This window comes from Ambystoma mexicanum, chromosome 12 (assembly GCF_040938575.1).
Source record: "Ambystoma mexicanum isolate Mex_15411 chromosome 12, UKY_AmexF1_1, whole genome shotgun sequence".
Taxonomy (NCBI): Eukaryota; Metazoa; Chordata; class Amphibia; order Caudata; family Ambystomatidae; genus Ambystoma; species Ambystoma mexicanum.
Window position 1 is genome coordinate 1,099,480,849 of NC_090936.1, and position 20,953 is coordinate 1,099,501,801.

Here is a 20,953-nt window from a genome sequence, read left to right on the forward strand (position 1 = left end):
AACTGGTGAAAGGAGTTTAGTGGAGAGTGGCGAGACAGAGGAGTTAAGAGAGGAGTACTGAAAGGGGAGCAGGAGGAGTGGGTTGGAGGTTGGAGAGAAAGTCTTGAGTAGGTTGGAGGAAGGAGAATTGTCATCAGGGGGAGAGAGTTAGAGGCTGTAGGAAGTGTGTCAAGTAGGTTAGATAGAAGGAGAGACTTATCTAAAAGGGGGGGGAGTTGCCACTTGTATGGGAAGAGTGTAAGGAAGAGAAGGAGGTGACCATTAGATGAAGGAAGAGAATTGTGAGGAGGTTGGAGATACTTTGGATACAACCTGCAGGAGAGGACTGGAGGATGGAGAGTCTAAAGAGGAAGTAGGGAGGAAGGAAAGTATCTGGAGAGAAAGAGGATGAAACATTGGATGAGAGGAACCACTAAGAGGCCAAAACACCAGCATGGGGAAGTGGACTACTATCATTATCATTATCATCTGCGGTGAAGAAGAGAGCGGAGCAAGATGGGGAGAGACCGCAACCTTGCCTGAGGAGGGGAGAGGAGTACACGTTCCCCTTCTAGCAAAAGAGGGCAAGGAGATACTGGCAGACCCCATTGGTCCAGGGCAGAATCTAGATACTGTGGGAGGTGGTATGAGGATAACCGAGGAGGTGAAGCCGTTCATCCCAAGCGGCCAGGTACACATACATGAGGATTCTCACAGATATGTGCAGGACCTGCATTCATAAGTTTGAATTTTCACCGGGTACTTTCTGCCTTTCATCTTGACACTTAATGAAATGTGAACCATTTACACCCACATCTTTTTGGGGGTGCACAATGATGCAGCTAATAATAACATTGGGTCCTTATATAGTGCTTCATGCCAGACTGCACTAGCTTCTATGAGATGTAATAACAGGTGACATTATTACGCCCTTGTTTGAATGGTACTTCATTTATTAACCCCAGAAGGATGAAAGGTCAGCCCTGCTGCAGGATTCAAATGTACTGAGCTCAGACTACAATTCTATCAGAGACCAAAGCTTTACTTGTGCAGCTATTTACCTTTGGCTATGCGTGAAAACTCCATAAACAATGTTTCTACCGGTTATGCTGCCTCTGCGCAATTTTGGGTCCCACAAACCAGGAACCATGGCAGAAAACCTACTCAGCGAGTTCCCCTGCTCCATGCTGGGGTACCAAATGTGTCACAGCCCAAATGGTGGACGCAAGGCTTTTCCATAGAGCCCATCATTAGCAATCTTTGTTGTTCACTCCTGGTAGAGACTGAAACAGGCTCACCACATGCTGCAGTGTTAGGCGCGGGAACCCGGATTCATCCGGGTCCCAACACTGCATTATCAATTGAATATTCGTAAATTCTTCAGATGGAGCCGGAAGTGTTTAATCCGTATTGGTTAACCCCTTGCTGATGGATCCCACGCTGGAATGAAAATGGGACTCTTAGTCGTATAATAGTAACGTATGTTATTCACAATTATTAGCATATTTGATCTTATACTCTGGCCTGGTCTTGAGACAGTACAAAAGAACGCACTCCAATGGAATAAATATATCTCCCTTAATTTATTGTGACCTCTGCCCTAGACTCAGCTGTATACGGTGCAGGCCCACTCGCAGCAAGTAAAATAAGACATAGGGCTTTATTACAGAACTTCATTAGGTTGGCTCCCATTTCACTCCCAGCTCAAATTCAATTTCCTCTGTCTAGTCTTCAAATCCCTCCATGGTCTTGCCCCCCCTACCTTTCCTCCCTCCTCACTTTCTATACTCCTTCTTGTTCTCACCGCTCTGCTGATTTCTACCTACTCTCTTCTGAAGCACCCCCGTGCCCCTTCTCGCTTCTGCTCTTTCCAACTGCTTGCCCCTTACCACTGGAATTGCCTCCCTCTCTTCATATGCTCTACTTCCTCCTTCACTTACTTTCGTACCTCTCTAAATCTTATCTCTTCCATTCACCTCCTTAAAACACTTTGCTTAATCTCTTACTTCTACTAGTACTCCCACCCACACCCCGTACTCCCTCTCCTACTTCCCTTCCACCTCTCTCTCTCCTTTCACTCTACTCCCTCCTACCCCACGTCCTGCACTTTTCTAATCCTCATGTCTTCCTTCCTTCTCGCTTACTCCCTCGGCCTCCTCTCTTACTTCTGCTCTCACCTTTGCTCATACCTCCTACCTCTTCTCACATCTTGACCCCTCCTTACTCTTCTTCCCATTCCATAATGTAAATTGTTTTTGTACGGCTTTCTGGTTTAATTCAATTGTTATGTAATGCTTACTGTATCTTGTTTGTTCCTCTTGTAAAGCGTTTTGGATTAAAACGCTATATAAATTCAATAAAATACAAATACAAATACAAATTACAAGTGTGCCAGTCTGCAAAAAAATGAATTTTTTCTAGAGCGCACACTTCAAGTTTGCTTGTGGGGGCCACGGATCTTCCGGCAGGCCTGACCTAATGTGTCCTAATAGTTACTAATAGTGCCGGTGATTCAGGGAATCCCATTGAACTCCATGGAAATGGGAATTTACCGGCTCTCCGGTATACTCCGGTAATACCGGAATATCGGGTGGCGAAGACGGTAAGTGCAGTTTGCCGATATCCTGCTAGTAAAACCGACGGGATACTGGCAAACTTGTAATTACACCCATAGACTGGGGACAGTGACAAAGGCCTCCAAATAAATAGGATAAACATAGTAAGGCCTAGTTCCATAGTCTATAAAGGAACCATATACATTTTAGCATAATTACAGTCATTGGAGACATTGGGCCTCATTACGACCCTGGCGGTAAGGGGTTTACGCCAGCGTTAGCTGCGCCGACCCCTTACCGCCAATTACGAGGTCCCCTAGCGCCATGGTGCTTTTAACACCTGCTTTTAGCAGGTGTTAAAATCCATGGCGCTAAGGGACCATGGAGTTAATTACGCCACCGTAATTTACGGTGGCGTAATTAACGCCTTCCCCACTCCCATTATGCCCTATGGGGCAAAAATGGGAATGGGGAAGGGTAAATGGGGATTGGGGACTTACCGCCCCGCCAAGGTCGGAATGGGGCGGTAAGTCCGCCAACCACCATGGCGTAAACGTAGTTTACGCCATGGTGGTAAAGTCACGGCCCAGGCGGTAACTTACCGCCTGGGTCGTAATGAGGCCCATTATCAGTAGCGGTGGGCTGGAGGCACATTTGGACAGAGAAGAGAGGATGTAGGCGATTCCTCTTCACAGGCTAGGAAGCAGTGTTTGAGTCAGGTTTTAAACATTGCCACTGGTGGGCTGGCTTCATGCCTGGGAGGAAAGCATTCCAATAGAGGGGGCACGTAGAGAGAGGGATCTGTGAGAAACCTGTGTGTGTTCTCATTGGTAAACCCCAGGCATCCTTTGTTCAGGTGGCCTGTGGAGGGTCATCGCGCTTGGATCCCGACTTGGGGGCGGTCAAGTGAGGGAGGATCACCTGGGAAGGGGCCCTTGCGGACCATGGAAGGAACGCCCTATGGCAAGACGTGGTATCCCCTTTTCTATGATACACCCATACCCGACAAGCCCTCCGTCTTTATGGGATATTGCCACCACAGTCCCATCCTACCCCAGTACTTCCCTTTAAGAAAAGGCAGGAGAAAGCATATTTATCCACAACGCCCCATCTGTTCCCCCCTTTCTGACAATAACCTTTCTCCCTCTTCCGTCGAACACTACAAACCCCATAATCCTTGTTATTTTGTTGACAAAACCTTTTCTAAATATTCAGGTAACTTTCTCCCAAAATCTGCAACTACATTGCCCCGAATTCCCTTCATTCACTTTGTCCTTCAAATACTGCGAAGAAGAGGAAGCAACAAGGAGGAATGAGGATTACCCATAGGAATCCTGGACCATCGACTTTTATGTCGGACCACCATTTTGTCCCGTTAACGAGGACAGGCAAAGTCAGGCATTCCCTTCCAACCATGCACACCTGAACCAAATTACCACTCCCAGGCAGCATAAAAGGCGGGGCAGGAAAGCTCACTTTGAGTGAGTTTGGGATGCTGGAAGGTGCATGAAGCCAGAGGAAGACCAGAAGAGCTGCAAGACCTGGAAGACCTGGAGGAGGAGAAAACTGCCCTGACACTGGCCCTGTGAGTCCAGAGGAGGCTACACTGTGGAGAAGGAAATGTAAGACCAGGGGAAGATGGAGTTGCCTGGCAGTACCCACAGTAAGACTCCTCCCCTGGGCCAGTCAGGCAAACCCAGGTCTTTGAGGGTCAGCAAAAGAGACCCTGACCCCAGCACAATATCCCCCTTTAGCTCCTGCAGCTCCCAATGCCAAATAACGTTTTGGGGAGCTGAGAAGTGGGAGCAACATCCTGACAGTGCAATACCCTTTTTGAAGATTGTGAACTTTCTGAGAGGGTTCCAAGCCCGGCATAGGGAGGCCCTGTGAACTTTGTGAGAGAGGGTCCATACCCAGTGGAGGGAGACACTGAAAGACTGAACTTTTGGGAGCAGGGTCTGAGCCCAGAAGATGGAGGCCCTGTGTGAACCCTAAAAGGAGTCTGAGCCCGGTAGAGGGAGACCCTAGGGAATGTTGTGAGTAAAACAAGTACCAGAGCTAGAGTGGTCCGTGGCTACGTGGGCACTCATTAGAAGGTCTCTGGCTGGTACCCCTCTCTTGAACAAAGAGAGTGTATTAAACTAAGATTGTGGAAACTAAATGAACTGTGCAAAGCCTGACTGGGGGCTTTAGAGAAAGCCTGACTGGGGCTTAGAAAAAGGAAAGAACCTAAGGGGTCCAGAATGACTTTTTGTTGAAATGTGAACTGTGGCAAATGTGAACCTGACAGAGGGATGCCAAGGGGAAGCTAGGGGAAGGGAACCCCTGCTTTCTCAGCAGATTGAGAAATTGTGAACAGTGCAAAGTATGAACCCGACTAAGGGAATTGTGAAACCGGCATTTTCACCCGGCTGAGGGGAATGCCGTGTGAACTGTGATATTATGAAACATGCACTTGCCACAGAATAACATGGTGACCCAGCGAGACGTGATCGTCCTTCGGATGCCTCTGTTCAAGTTGGCAAGTGCTTTGAGATGCTAACGCTGAAAGAAGGATCGTAGCCAAGCTGAGGGGGATCCTAGGGTAAAGAGTAATCATCCGACGTGAAGGTTACCAGAAGGAACTGTTTGTTTTGTTGTTTTTGTCATATAAGGCCCTCTGAAGCAAGCAACTTTGCCTAAGAAGAGACTTGGGCACAGAGGGCCCTGATATAGAGAAAATGAACTGTAAGCTGGTGCCGGAGAAGCCCAGGTGTGTGCTGTGTTCAAGAGTTCCGTCTTGTCCCGTGCTAAAAACGTGGGGAAGCAAGACCCCGGCCATAACATCCTGACTTATCATTTTGTGAACACTTCTTTCTTTTCTTGTGAACATTATCCCACACTATTTTGTAGCATTGCGGTAAGGATTGGCAATAGTTATTTTTAGTATAGGCCCTTTTTATTTGGCTAGACTCCACTTGGACTGTATTATTATTATTTAAAAGTCGTAGCTTCCTCCAATCTTAGATTTAGGTTTAGATTAGGCGTTTATCTCACCCATTTTTACAGTGTAATAAACACCCTTGAACCTTGATCACTTGTGTCTGTCTTGCTTTGATACCATGCCTTCCTTACAGATCACAAAGTGGGGCAAGGCATGGGGAAATGGACAGAGGATTATCCCGAGTTCAAGAAGGTGAGTAAAGCGAGATGCATTCATCAAGGTGCAGGGGAAAGACCGTGGATAGACTCAGGCAAGGAGTCTACGTTTGAAAAGTGATCGATTTTTTCATGGAGGGCCATCCATCATGATGTTGTTGAGTACATGTGGCAAAGGATCTGGCTAGGTTGTACTGAGTGCATGTGGTGAAGTTTAGGGATAAAGGCGTACAGTGGAAGACCAAGGAGTAGACTTGAGCAGGCGTCTACTCATGAGAAGGTCTTAGACAAAGTGTCAATAGTTAGCTGTCTTTTAGAAGAAAGACAGAACTTGTGACCACTCTTTACAGCACCTTATGATTTCTCCAGGTAACTTTGCCAGTGAACACACGCTTCTAATTTTGCTAGAAACTCCTTGTCATAAACAGTGCATTGAATCTTATTAGAAGTAACCTGTATATTCTTTCATGGAATGACGGGTTGATCTCAGCCGAGTTCCTTGCAGAAAACTCAAGTAAATATTAAATGTTGAAGAAAATGGCCAACCTATGGCGATGTACATGGAAGGGGTACATACATCAGTCGTGACACATCAGCCCACCCACCGTTCCTGTATAGTGGCTGGTGTCCGGTTTAGCCAGAATCAGCCATTAGGCACAGGTCTGATATCTTGCTTCCGGCAAGGATATCTTCCTCTCTCCATTATTAATGTTAAATTGTCATCTGTAGGGCCGTGTATGTTCAAGGACAGTTGAAACAATGTTGCACTTGTTATTTTTGTCTACTTAATAAACCCATGAGCATGTATGTTTCCCTGGTGTAGACTGGCACTTCGTTGTCTAATATTATTTCCGGATAGGGCCACAGGTTTCATCTTGAAAACATATCTGAAAATAGCACAAGTCTGTCCAAAGTCGTGGGGGACAACTTGTTCTTTATAGACTTTCTTAGACTACTTGATTGTATCAGTATAGCTCTTTCAAATTATTTTATATTTGCACATTTAATATTGCATTTATCTGTGTTTTTATGTACAAGTACATGGAATACTTTATTCATTCCGAAATAAACTCATTAATGTCTTAATTGCATTGAATCTTGGGTACAGTAAACTATAATTATAATAATTATAATTGGTTATTTATAACGTGCTCACTACCCAGAGGTTTCTAAGTGCGTACCCGGGGATCAAACCTGTTTTGCTTTGCATCAGCGTTTTGCTTCCAAGGCAATCATGTTGCCTATGAGCTATCCTCCGGGAACAAACTATTTTGGAGTGGTGAGCAATCAGATGTTGAACACTATAGATCTGTGATTGAAATGGCAAAGTCCTCATGGGGGGATTAGGGCATCTTTTTCTAAAATAGAATATTTTACTTTTTTTTAAATGTATCTTTTTTCTTAATAAGGCAAGTCGGAGGGCAAGAATACATAGGAGAACGCTGAAATAACACACAAACCTTAAAGCCCACACACTATAGAACTCTATGAATAACGCTCTCTCGGGGGTGCCTGTTGTCAACTCTCTCTTATTCATACTGCATCTCAACCAATGTGTCTAATTGTCAAGGACAATTCAACCTTGATGACAGGTGCACCTCATTATTTAGACAGGTACGATTTTATTCAATCGATCTTAAAAACAACTCAAATTAAACACATCCAAAAAGTGATCTGTCCATTGTAAAGCGGATAGTGCATCCCATCACAAAAAGTGACTTGTGCAAAGGACAACGGTTAATAGTTAATCATATGAACATCACACAATATTCAATTTATACATACAATGTTTACTAAAAAACTGTTCTAAAAACCTATTTCTAATAAGTCCACAATTGTACATTAGGTCATTATACAAGTTAAACTTGAAATTGAAACTAAAAAAATGTGCTAGTTCAGACGAGATACGATACACTACAAATTAGACATTGTATACTCTTGGAAAGAATATTATAATAAAAGAAATTTACAACCAATCCCGACCAGACCGAGAAGAGGATACGCATCACAAACATCATCATCAGAGGCATCCGAAGTTGAAACTGGAGAGGAAGGAGTATCGAGAAACCAAGAACCTGGAGAAGAAGTACAGGAAGCTTCAGGAAGTGCCTCAGGTCCGGGTACAGGTATGTTTTTAGGCAAAGGAAAACCATAAGATCCAAAAAGAAAAAATCCACAAAGACAAGTCAATTTACCTCCAAGGAAAACTTAGTGATTAATCTTTCTTCATACAAATTAACTCCATTCGAATTGAAAACATTACAGAAAGGCGTATCTTTTGTTTCAAGATATACAAGTAGTTTATTAAAAGGAAAGATTGATTTCTTCAGATTAATCAGGAAAATGAAGTTGAAATTGTTCTTTGTAACTACTGAAATGGCACAATCATTACATACTTCACGGTATTTGGAGATTCCTCTGAAGAGTACATTTTTACCTCATGTACAAAATCACGTATTGGAAGTATTTCAAAAACAAACATTAAAAGACTTCCGGAAGATACCATTCAAGAAAAAAAATATCAGAGGAAATTTCAATAAAGAAGAACAGGAGGTATTGACAAAATCTTGGAATAATGAGGACATTATTTTAAAACCAGCTGATAAGGGTGGAGCCTTGGTCATCATGAATCGATCACTTTACAAACAGAAACAGGAAGTAGAAAGACAATTGCAGGATCAAGATACTTATTTAGAAGTATTCATAGACCCTACAGAACGAGTTAGGGAATTGATTAATTCCTTTTTGGAAGAAGCGGAATCACAAGATTGGACTTCTGAAAAAACTAAACTGTTTTTGACCAAGAAATATCCGATTATGCCAGTATTGTATATACTACCTAAAGTTCATAAGAGTTTGTCTGAACCTCCTGGACGACCCATTATAGCCGCTACTGATAGTCTACTGGAACCATTAGCACAATATATAGATCAGGCTATTCAACTGTTGGTACAATCAACAATGTCTTATTTGAAGGATACTACAGACTTCCTTTTGAAAATCAAAGATTTGGACTTTGAAGAATCTACAGACAGCATTTTTATCATGGATGTCTGCAGTCTGTACATCAATATTACACATGAAGCAGGTTTGGAAGCCATGAAGTGGTTGTTGTTGACATCTCAAGGCTGCAGTGCCAACAAATTGTGCATTCTAAGTCTGTTGAAAATAGTACTCAATAATATTTTTTTCCGATTTGAAGATAGATTCTTTGTGCAAATATCGGGTACATCTATGGATGCCGCTATGGCACCAGGATATGCCAATGCATATATGGCATATCTCGAACAAACAGCGGTATTTAACAAAATACAATACAAAGACCATTTGAGATGCTATTTCCGTTTCATTGATGACATCTTTGGAATCTGGAGAGGGCCTCAGGAGAATCTTTTGGATTTTTTTCATACATGAACCAACTAGCACCAACAATGTAATTCACAACTTTAACCAGCAAAAGTCGCATCCAGTTTCTTGATGTTGAAATATACAGCAAAGAAAAGCGACTGCATACTACTATCTACAACAAGCCAACTGGTAGGAACAGCGTATTAATGGTGTCTAGCTTTCATCCTAAGACCACATTGGAAAGCATACCTTACAGTCAATTTTTACGGTACAAAAGAATTATCTCAAAACCTGAAGAATACAAGAATCAAGCAGCAAAATTACATGAAAAATTCATAGAAAGAGGCTACTCACAAGATTTAACAACTTCACGCATTAAGGCATCATCATTACCAAGAGAACACCGTTTAGCACCATCTGAAAAGACTAATCAAGATTCTTTGGTCTATATTACTACTTATTCAGAACAAAGTCATAAGATCAAAAAAATTCTAAAAAAGAATTGGGAGATGCTTAAAATGGATCCGGTTTTGGCACAATTGTTTGAAAATGTCCCAACTTTTGCTTACAGAAAGAGCAAATATATTAAAGATTTCCTAGTTAAAGCAGAATATCAAGAGTCATCAAAAGAATCAAATATATTCAAAGGGACATTGCCTTGTAACAACTGTCAACATTGTCACAATGTGATTAGAGGTTCAAATATCAATCATCCCTTTACAGGTAGAAGAATTTCATTGAATCACACAAGTACATGTGATACATCGAATGTGATTTATGGAATAAGATGCCCGTGCGGCATCTTTTATGTAGGAATAACATCAAGAAAAGTGAAAACAAGATTGACTGAACATAAATCAAACATAAGAAATACATCCATCCACTCACCGGTATCACAACACTTTAATTCTCACAATCACACCATAGCTCAAATTAAATTTACAATCCTTGAACATGTCCAAAGTCCAAAACGAGGAGGAGACATTAAGTTGTTATTGAGACAGAAAGAGATTGAATGAATTGAGAGGCTTGAGTCCCTGGAGCCCAGAGGGATGAATAATGAGTTTGATTTAGCTTGTTATATTTAGTTTTGGATTGTTTTTGCTCAAAACCATGTGAGAACCATGTAATGTTTGATGATTGAGTTTTATGATACTCTCTACTGTAGTGGTAAATGAGTAATATATATATTGAGGAACAGATATTAAGTCCAACATGTTTTGTTTTCCCTAAGAGCAAACTTGTGAGAAATTAATAATGTTATTTTCTCAGTGCCAAGCACCTTCAGCGCTTTTTTGAATTTGAAATTACCCTATTAATATCCTTGGTCTGACATTGAGTTTATAACAATATGGGTTAATCAAATATATCCCTGTATGTCATCAGATCCAACACAGAACTTTATCAGTATGGGTTATCACCAGTGTTACTAAACGAACATATACTCTTCATGTGTAAGTACGTATAATTCCACAAAGAAAGTGTAACTTATTGATCTGAATTACGTATTGGTCTTTAGTTAAATAGAGTTTTGAACAATATTTTTTTATCATTTTTTTTTGGGTATTCAATGATACTAGATGTAGTAACGTAATGCAAATGAACATTGCACAGAATTACTAGGTTACGACTCACATGATCATGTTTCTCGCGCGATTACGAATAATAAAAAAAAATTACAATTAAATGAATGACTTACATTTGTTAATCTGTTGAGGTTTAAGAGTTGTCCAGAGAGATACTCTTATTTTGTATTAAAAATCTTAAAACATTATGCTATTACTATACACGCATGTCACGTGGCCGGCATCGCGATCAAGTGACTATACCAGGAAGAGAACTGAACCCCGGTACGAAAGACTAGTATCCGGGCTTTGATTTTAGTAATAAGAACTAGTTTCGGGGATTCCAATTAACCACTATGACGATTTCAGAGTTAACATAGATGACTATCACGTGTCACGTGATCGGAATCACGATCACATGACCGAACCAGGAAGAGGTTACAACCGAGGCCCGGGATGGGAGACTGCTTGTGCAGTCGTTTTCACAGTACCCGGACTTCGGGTTTTGAAAATACATCAAGCAGTGAGTCTCAATAATTAAATTTAGCATTTTCCTAGAGCTTTTTTGTGATATGGAGATTTATTTTCCTTAACACGTAACTTACTGCTGCTGGTGGTTTCTCTTATAGATCCACCGCGTGGAATACATTGTTGGCTTTAGCTTGAGAGATACAGGGACTACCTAGTAGGAAGTCTGCATGACTCTTTAACAAGTAGGTGGTTTTTCACTTCACATTTGGACATGTAGTTATATAAAAATAAAAAAAAGATCTTATATATTTTTTGGATCATTGTTTTCAGATCCTAATGACATTAACTCATGAGGAACACGTATAATTTATCCGGATGGATTGAAGACATCCTAGGATAGTAAGGTTAGTGAAGGTATTTACATGATATGCGCTTAGGGACTTGGCAAGAGAAATAACATTAGAAGTTGCTGATGGAAATATTTTGTCTTTTTTTAACAGAAAGGAGAATCTAACAGTAACAACCATACCTGAAGAAGGGGACATTGGACCCCGAAACGCGTCGTATAAAGTGTTGACTAACTGTTTTGTGAACAATATGAAGATAATATTGTTAGATCAACATAGGGTTGTTACTTTATTGTGTTACATTTCATTGATGCTCTTTGAACAAATCAAATGTATTGTTTTCTAAACATATTGTCTATGATAAGTAAAACACATCATGTTGAATTCAGTACTCTGATTTATTTTGGATGTATACAGATGAGACTTCATGCAACTGTTATTAACAATGTAATTGTTTTCTTTACAACACACTGCATTTTTGATTTCATCAGGAAGTTTTTTTTATGGAATTTGTATATATATTTATATTTTGATGAAGAGGATAATTTCCTCATTTAGAGTGACCAGGTTGTCATCTCAGTGGGTTTTGAGGTGGAAATATTGTTCTTATCTTTATACAGGTTATCATCAAGTCTTAGGCCCTCATTCCGAGGTTGGTGCTAGTCATGGCGCTATTAGCGCTATGACTAGCACCAATACCGGTACCGCCACCGGCTTGGTGGTATGGGGACTTACCGGTCCAGTCCGACCTTGGCGGGACTGGTAAGTCCCCATTTGTAAAGCCATTCCCCATTCCTATTTGTGTCCCCATAGGGCTCAATGGGAAGGGGGAAGGCATCAATAGCGGTACCGCAAATTGCGGTACCGTTATTGACCCGGTATCCCTTTGCGGGTCCTGTCCTTAACGCCTGGTAAAACCAGGCGTTAGGGGAAGGACCCGCAAAGGGACCTCGGATTAGGGTGCAAAGGGATTACCGGCACCGGTGTCATTACCGGTGCCCGGTATCCCTTTGCGCCCACCTTGTAATGAGGGCCTTAGTCTTGAATGCATGCGTACAGGCAAAGTTATTTTCTGCCTCATGTCTTCATTATGTTCTTTATTCTACAATCACAGCAATGTGAGTGTTTATATTCCGACCCAACATGTTTCATTCCTCAACTCTGCTCTATCAAGTCTTCGGGAACTTCTTCAGGGGAAGTAAGGACATGCAAATGGCCGTCTTGGCCTCACTCTCATTGACTAATTGTGGGTGAAAAGGACTCAAATTCCTGATGGACACTAAACGTTCTGTCACAGAATCTACAATGCTGAGAACTATATGTGTGTCGACAACTCGTCGGTTTTCAGCAGTATCATTCAATGCTCTTAAACGACGAAATCCTCATCACTTATATCATAGACAAAAGAACAACCCATTAGTGAATGTTGCTCTATTGTCATACCTAAATTGCTTACTATTAGCAGTGGTAAACTTAATGATGCTTACCAGTTTCAAGTCCACGGTTAAACATCCGATGTAGCTGCTGAATCAATGTTTAGTGCACAAACCCTAAAGGAACACATAAAAAGCCATGCATTATTGCCACGCCCTATAGGCTTTAAGTGTATATATCGCGAACAAACAGACGGAATGTATACCAATTAGTAAGTATGCACTTACTAGTAATCTGTGGTGGAACACAAGCACATGTAGATGTATACAGAGGAGCTTGGTTGCCTATCGTGCATAGTCCTCCTGTGTCTCATCATCATCTACAAAGAGAATGTCAAGCCATGTATGAGGGTAAGAATATAGCTCCACATGAGTTAAGACAATGGGGCAGATAATGTTGCAGCCCACCACTTCTATATAGCTGTATATAAGCAGTTACAGATCGATATCTCATTTCAAAAGGGGAAATATCTCTTATCATGGTGCACCCGGCGTCCGCCATAATTTACATTCAGACTTGGATGCTCTGATCTTTTAAAGAGCTAAGGCTACACAAAGCTGTCAACAGTCCTGTTATTTATATTCTCGTATAATTCGGTTTCCTCAACTAGACAAATGTACCCAACCAATGCTGTATGTGGTTCATGCAGTACAGATGCAAGCTTACGTTTTGTGAACACATGGATCAACTCATTAGATGTTTCATTGTTAGTCCACGTCGCGGATGAAAATGTCACGTTGCGCCCTCAATGATAGTATTATGCTATCAGACCGGATCTAGAATAAATCATCATGATATTACCTACTGATTACCTTTCCTCACTGGTCTCATTCTACACTCCAACTTGCTCCCTTTGCTCTAATTCTCAGTTTTGACTTGTAGTTCCAGTCCCCCCCTGTGCCCAATCACACTTTCGCACAATTGCTCACCTTGCCCCCCCTGCACTGGAATCTTCTTCCTTTTTCTCTACGTTCTATCCCCTCCTATTCCTTATTTTGAAAATCGCTGAAACTACATCTGGTCCAGGGCTGATTCCAGGCTCCCAATGTCAATCTTTATTTGTTCACTATAGTACCGTTTTTACACTTCTGCATCTGCCTCTGCATCTTGTGATCACTGTCTACTAGGTAAACAGACACTATTGTGCATCTTAAGCCATGGAAGACAACATTCGCCAAATATACTATATTTTCAACACCATGGTCTAGTGTATTCCTACAATAGAAATCTTGTAAGATTAAGTTGAACAATTTGAACCTTGTATTGACAATGGCTAAAAACACAGATTACTTCAGATAGACAATGGAAGTCATTATCTAGTGAGATATATTATACTATAAGAGAATATGCCAATCAATAGCCTTGTTCAAGCCCTGCTCATGGCTTTTGGTCAAATAGATCAGGCATTGTTCCTGTATAGATAATTTTTGTTTATCATTCTCATTGTTATTTGTTACTTCATTTGAATTGTCCAGCGTAATTCTTCTGGTTTATAGTCTTCTGAGTTGAAGTATCTTAAAATAGGTGTGGTTAACACTTTTTACAACTTTTGTGGTCCCCTATACGTATTTTAATCTTGCGTTCTGTTTTGCCTTTATATAGGCATGTGCACGGGCACCAAATGGCATAGATGACCATAGACGTATTGCAATTGATCTATAATCTTTGTTTCTATGGTGTCCCGAGGCCTATATCGACCTCTTTACTCCTCATTGTTTGGGCACAGCAGCTACAGTGTCCATACAGATTATGCCCTGTTGGTTTTGCCATCCTCACTCTTGAGTAAGTGTCCTTTGGGTGGTTGGGCGTTCATATATGTAATTTCTCATAGTCAGCTCCTTTAAATTCTTGCCTCTATGGAAAGCACACCTGGGTTGGACCAGTGGGCAATCACCTCCATTTAGTACATGCCAATTCTTTTTGATAATATTGCTAATTGCATTGGACACATAGTTATAGGTGCTCACAAATGTTATTTCACTCTTCTGGGGTTTTGGTCTATATTCCATCAGAGCATACCTGTGGTTGTTAGAAGCACGTTTTTAGGACTTTTTAACAGATTTCCTATGGTACTCTCTATTCACAAGAGTATTTATCAATGTCTTAGCTTCATGATCAAACTCTGTTTTTCAACAGCTGTTCCTCTTCAATTGGAGGAATTGGCCAAGTTCTCTCTCCTGTGTTTTTGGTGGAAACTGGAGCACAATAGTATTCTATCAGTGGTTTTGTGAAATGGTTTGACGTTTAATGATCTCTCAGTATTGTCGACAAATATCATCAAATCTAAGATTGATCCCTTCTTTGTCATAACTCGCTGTAAATTTCAAAAATGGGTTTTGATCATTTAGCCAATTGACGAAAGCATCAAAACTCTAATTGTCACTGTGCTATATCAACAAAATATCAATAAAATGTTTCCAAAATTGTATGTATTGTTTGTACGGATTGGTATCTGCTAGAATAAAAATCGGCTCCAAGGTTTCCACATACAAGTTGGGCAACGTCGGGTCCACTGCAGAGCCCATTGCTTTTCCATGAATTTGATGGTAAAATGTGTTGTTGAACATAAAATAGTTCTCCGTAAGGGACATCTCAGTATCCCAAAGAATAAAAGAGTTAGGAGTCTGGCCATCATGTCTTTCACTTAAAAGTAACTCTTCTACCATATTTAGTGTTGCTTCCTGTGGAATTCTGGTGTACAGGGATATAATATCCAATCTGACCAGGAGATCATCATCGTCAAAGGGGTGACCTTCAATTATTTTAATAACCTCAGTCATGTCCTTGACGGAAGACTGCTTGAAATGCAGTCGGCAAACTTCTCCAAAGGTTCCAAAATGGAACCAGTGCCTGAAACAATAGGTCTCCCTGGTGGATTCCCCAGTGCTTTATGGATTTAAGGAAAAACATATAACTTGGGGGTATTCAGGTTACTGGTCATGAGATATTCAGCCTCCTGTTTAGATAACCATTGTCTTTCTTGCGCTTACTCGATCTTGTTATTAATGAACATTTGTAGTCTCTTAGTCAGTTCCTCTGGGATCTCTTATTAAAAGGAATTATCACTCAATTGTCAATCCCATTCAATTAAATAATCCTGTCTATTAGGAATCACGATTGCACCGCCTTTATCAGCTTTCCTGAGGACTAGTTCTTTGTTCGTTTTGAGTGCATGGATAGCCTCTCGCTCTAAACTAGTAGTAGTAGTGTTATCAAAACGTTGTTTTAGAAGATTATTCTCCATGGTTCTTAAATTCAAATCTGCAAGTACACATTTTTCGAATACTGTGGCTTCTGCAGTGTAACTATCTGTCTGTGGATACAAGGTCTACATAGGCCGGTCTCGTTACCATCACCTTCAAAAGTATTGTTCATGAAATATTGTTTGAAATGTAGTTTCCTAAACAATAGTTTCATTTTGAAACTATCATACTTTTCTGTCCGGACAAAGCTAAACCCCTTTTCCAATAATGTGGTTTCTGATTTAGAAGGGGAATACGTAGACAGATTAACTAATAAGTCTTCTGCTCCGAGTCTGTTGTGGTTCGAAGTCCCAGTTCCTGTCTTGGTCCCTTCCTAAAAAAGCGGCCTGTGCTCCATTTCTTCCTCTGCTTCTACTGTTTCTCTGGGTATTGCCATGCCTGTTCCCAGATGAGCCTCTGCCTCTATTTACACCTCTCGTGTTAGAGTTAAAATCATTGTCTGTTCTATTGTCTCCACTATACTCGTCACTTGACCCATGTGAGTTGTAAGATGTATTTCCAAACCACACTCATTTTCCTTTTGTTTGTGTATATTCTGTATTATTATTTAGGTCATAGTTGTCCTGCGTATAAGGAAAAGCTTTCTCATGAGAGAAGTTGGTTAAATCCTTCTTCATCCTGCGTCCAACCTAAGTGTGCTTTCTGTAAAGGCAAGAATTTAAAGGAGCTGACTTGGAAACATGATATTTATGAACGCCTAACCACCCAAAGGACACTTACTCAAGATTAGGGGATGGCGAAAACAACAGGGCATAGTCTGTGTGGACACTGTAGTTGCTGTGCCCAAACAATGAGGAGTAAAGAGGTTGATATAGGCCTCAGGACACTGTGGAAACAAATATTATTGACCAATTGCAACACCTCTACGGTTGTCTATGCCATTTGGTGCCCATGTACATGCCTATATATAAATATACAATATATTTATATATATAGTCAAAACTGAACGAAAGCTCAAAATACGTATAGGGGAACACAAAAGTTGCATACATAATATAGTGTTAACCGCACCTTGTTGGACACTTCAACTCAGTACACCATAAACCAGAAGAATTACGCTGGACAATTCTAATGAAGATAGAGCTTTCAAATAACAATGAGAATGATAAATACAAATTATCTATACAGGAACAACGCCTGATCTATTTGACCAAAAGTCATGAGCAGGGTTTGAACGAGGCTGCTGATTGGCATAGTATCATATATCGCACTAGATAACGACTGCCATTATCTATCTGAAGTAATCTGTGTTTGTATATAGCCATTGTCAATATGATAAGGTTTAAATTGTACAACTTCAACTTTATCTTAAAAGATTTATTTTGCGGGAAGACACTAGACCATGGTGTTGAAAATCTAGTATAATCGATGAATGTTGTCTTCCATGGCTTAAGATGCATAATAGTGTCTGTTAACCTAGTCGACCTAAAGTTCATAAGAGTTTGTCTGAACCTCCTGGACGACCCATTATAGCCGCTACTGATAGTCTACTGGAACCATTAGCACAATATATAGATCAGGCTATTCAACTGTTGGTACAATCAACAATGTCTTATTTGAAGGATACTACAGACTTCCTTTTGAAAATCAAAGATTTGGACTTTGAAGAATCTACAGACAGCATTTTTATCATGGATGTCTGCAGTCTGTACATCAATATTACACATGAAGCAGGTTTGGAAGCCATGAAGTGGTTGTTGTTGACATCTCAAGGCTGCAGTGCCAACAAATTGTGCATTCTAAGTCTGTTGAAAATAGTACTCAATAATATTTTTTTCCGATTTGAAGATAGATTCTTTGTGCAAATATCGGGTACATCTATGGATGCCGCTATGGCACCAGGATATGCCAATGCATATATGGCATATCTCGAACAAACAGCGGTATTTAACAAAATACAATACAAAGACCATTTGAGATGCTATTTCCGTTTCATTGATGACATCTTTGGAATCTGGAGAGGGCCTCAGGAGAATCTTTTGGATTTTTTTCATACATGAACCAACTAGCACCAACAATGTAATTCACAACTTTAACCAGCAAAAGTCGCATCCAGTTTCTTGATGTTGAAATATACAGCAAAGAAAAGCGACTGCATACTACTATCTACAACAAGCCAACTGGTAGGAACAGCGTATTAATGGTGTCTAGCTTTCATCCTAAGACCACATTGGAAAGCATACCTTACAGTCAATTTTTACGGTACAAAAGAATTATCTCAAAACCTGAAGAATACAAGAATCAAGCAGCAAAATTACATGAAAAATTCATAGAAAGAGGCTACTCACAAGATTTAACAACTTCACGCATTAAGGCATCATCATTACCAAGAGAACACCGTTTAGCACCATCTGAAAAGACTAATCAAGATTCTTTGGTCTATATTACTACTTATTCAGAACAAAGTCATAAGATCAAAAAAATTCTAAAAAAGAATTGGGAGATGCTTAAAATGGATCCGGTTTTGGCACAATTGTTTGAAAATGTCCCAACTTTTGCTTACAGAAAGAGCAAATATATTAAAGATTTCCTAGTTAAAGCAGAATATCAAGAGTCATCAAAAGAATCAAATATATTCAAAGGGACATTGCCTTGTAACAACTGTCAACATTGTCACAATGTGATTAGAGGTTCAAATATCAATCATCCCTTTACAGGTAGAAGAATTTCATTGAATCACACAAGTACATGTGATACATCGAATGTGATTTATGGAATAAGATGCCCGTGCGGCATCTTTTATGTAGGAATAACATCAAGAAAAGTGAAAACAAGATTGACTGAACATAAATCAAACATAAGAAATACATCCATCCACTCACCGGTATCACAACACTTTAATTCTCACAATCACACCATAGCTCAAATTAAATTTATAATCCTTGAACATGTCCAAAGTCCAAAACGAGGAGGAGACATTAAGTTGTTATTGAGACAGAAAGAGATTGAATGAATTGAGAGGCTTGAGTCCCTGGAGCCCAGAGGGATGAATAATGAGTTTGATTTAGCTTGTTATATTTAGTTTTGGATTGTTTTTGCTCAAAACCATGTGAGAACCATGTAATGTTTGATGATTGAGTTTTATGATACTCTCTACTGTAGTGGTAAATGAGTAATATATATATTGAGGAACAGATATTAAGTCCAACATGTTTTGTTTTCCCTAAGAGCAAACTTGTGAGAAATTAATAATGTTATTTTCTCAGTGCCAAGCACCTTCAGCGCTTTTTTGAATTTGAAATTACCCTATTAATATCCTTGGTCTGACATTGAGTTTATAACAATATGGGTTAATCAAATATATCCCTGTATGTCATCAGATCCAACACAGAACTTTATCAGTATGGGTTATCACCAGTGTTACTAAACGAACATATACTCTTCATGTGTAAGTACGTATAATTCCACAAAGAAAGTGTAACTTATTGATCTGAATTACGTATTGGTCTTTAGTTAAATAGAGTTTTGAACAATATTTTTTTATCATTTTTTTTTGGGTATTCAATGATACTAGATGTAGTAACGTAATGCAAATGAACATTGCACAGAATTACTAGGTTACGACTCACATGATCATGTTTCTCGCGCGATTACGAATAATAAAAAAAAATTACAATTAAATGAATGACTTACATTTGTTAATCTGTTGAGGTTTAAGAGTTGTCCAGAGAGATACTCTTATTTTGTATTAAAAATCTTAAAACATTATGCTATTACTATACACGCATGTCACGTGGCCGGCATCGCGATCAAGTGACTATACCAGGAAGAGAACTGAACCCCGGTACGAAAGACTAGTATCCGGGCTTTGATTTTAGTAATAAGAACTAGTTTCGGGGATTCCAATTAACCACTATGACGATTTCAGAGTTAACATAGATGACTATCACGTGTCACGTGATCGGAATCACGATCACATGACCGAACCAGGAAGAGGTTACAACCGAGGCCCGGGATGGGAGACTGCTTGTGCAGTCGTTTTCACAGTACCCGGACTTCGGGTTTTGAAAATACATCAAGCAGTGAGTCTCAATAATTAAATTTAGCATTTTCCTAGAGCTTTTTTGTGATATGGAGATTTATTTTCCTTAACACGTAACTTACTGCTGCTGGTGGTTTCTCTTATAGATCCACCGCGTGGAATACATTGTTGGCTTTAGCTTGAGAGATACAGGGACTACCTAGTAGGAAGTCTGCATGACTCTTTAACAAGTAGGTGGTTTTTCACTTCACATTTGGACATGTAGTTATATAAAAATAAAAAAAAGATCTTATATATTTTTTGGATCATTGTTTTCAGATCCTAATGACATTAACTCATGAGGAACACGTATAATTTATCCGGATGGATTGAAGACATCCTAGGATAGTAAGGTTAGTGAAGGTATTTACATGATATGCGCTTAGGGACTTGGCAAGAGAAATAACATTAGAAGTTGCTGATGGAAATATTTTGTCTTTTTTTAACAGAAAGGAGAATCTAACAGTAACAACCATACCTGAAGAAGGGGACATTGGACCCCGAAACGCGTCGTATAAAGTGTTGACTAACTGTTTTGTGAACAATATGAAGATAATATTGTTAGATCAACATAGGGTTGTTACTTTATTGTGTTACATTTCATTGATGCTCTTTGAACAAATCAAATGTATTGTTTTCTAAACATATTGTCTATGATAAGTAAAACACATCATGTTGAATTCAGTACTCTGATTTATTTTGGATGTATACAGATGAGACTTCATGCAACTGTTATTAACAATGTAATTGTTTTCTTTACAACACACTGCATTTTTGATTTCATCAGGAAGTTTTTTTTATGGAATTTGTATATATATTTATATTTTGATGA

The 20,953-nt window shown here is 39.8% G+C and overlaps 1 protein-coding gene across 4 annotated transcripts in view; it reads right to left on the reverse strand.

The window, feature by feature from the left end:
• The window catches only part of IL15RA (interleukin 15 receptor subunit alpha), a 573,938-nt gene that overhangs the window by 200,855 nt on the left and 352,130 nt on the right, over positions 1–20,953 (reverse strand). The window contains exons 1-2 of one of the 4 annotated variants that reach the window (XM_069629656.1): positions 13,065–13,150; positions 12,891–12,953 (exon numbers count right to left, since the gene is read on the reverse strand). The exons of the other annotated variants lie outside the window; for them this stretch is intronic. Of the exons in view, the coding sequence (XP_069485757.1) occupies positions 12,891–12,915 (25 nt within the window). The 5' untranslated portion in view covers positions 12,916–12,953; positions 13,065–13,150. Of the gene's footprint in view, positions 1–12,890; positions 12,954–13,064; positions 13,151–20,953 lie in introns of those variants that run through there. 4 annotated transcript variants of the gene reach the window in all.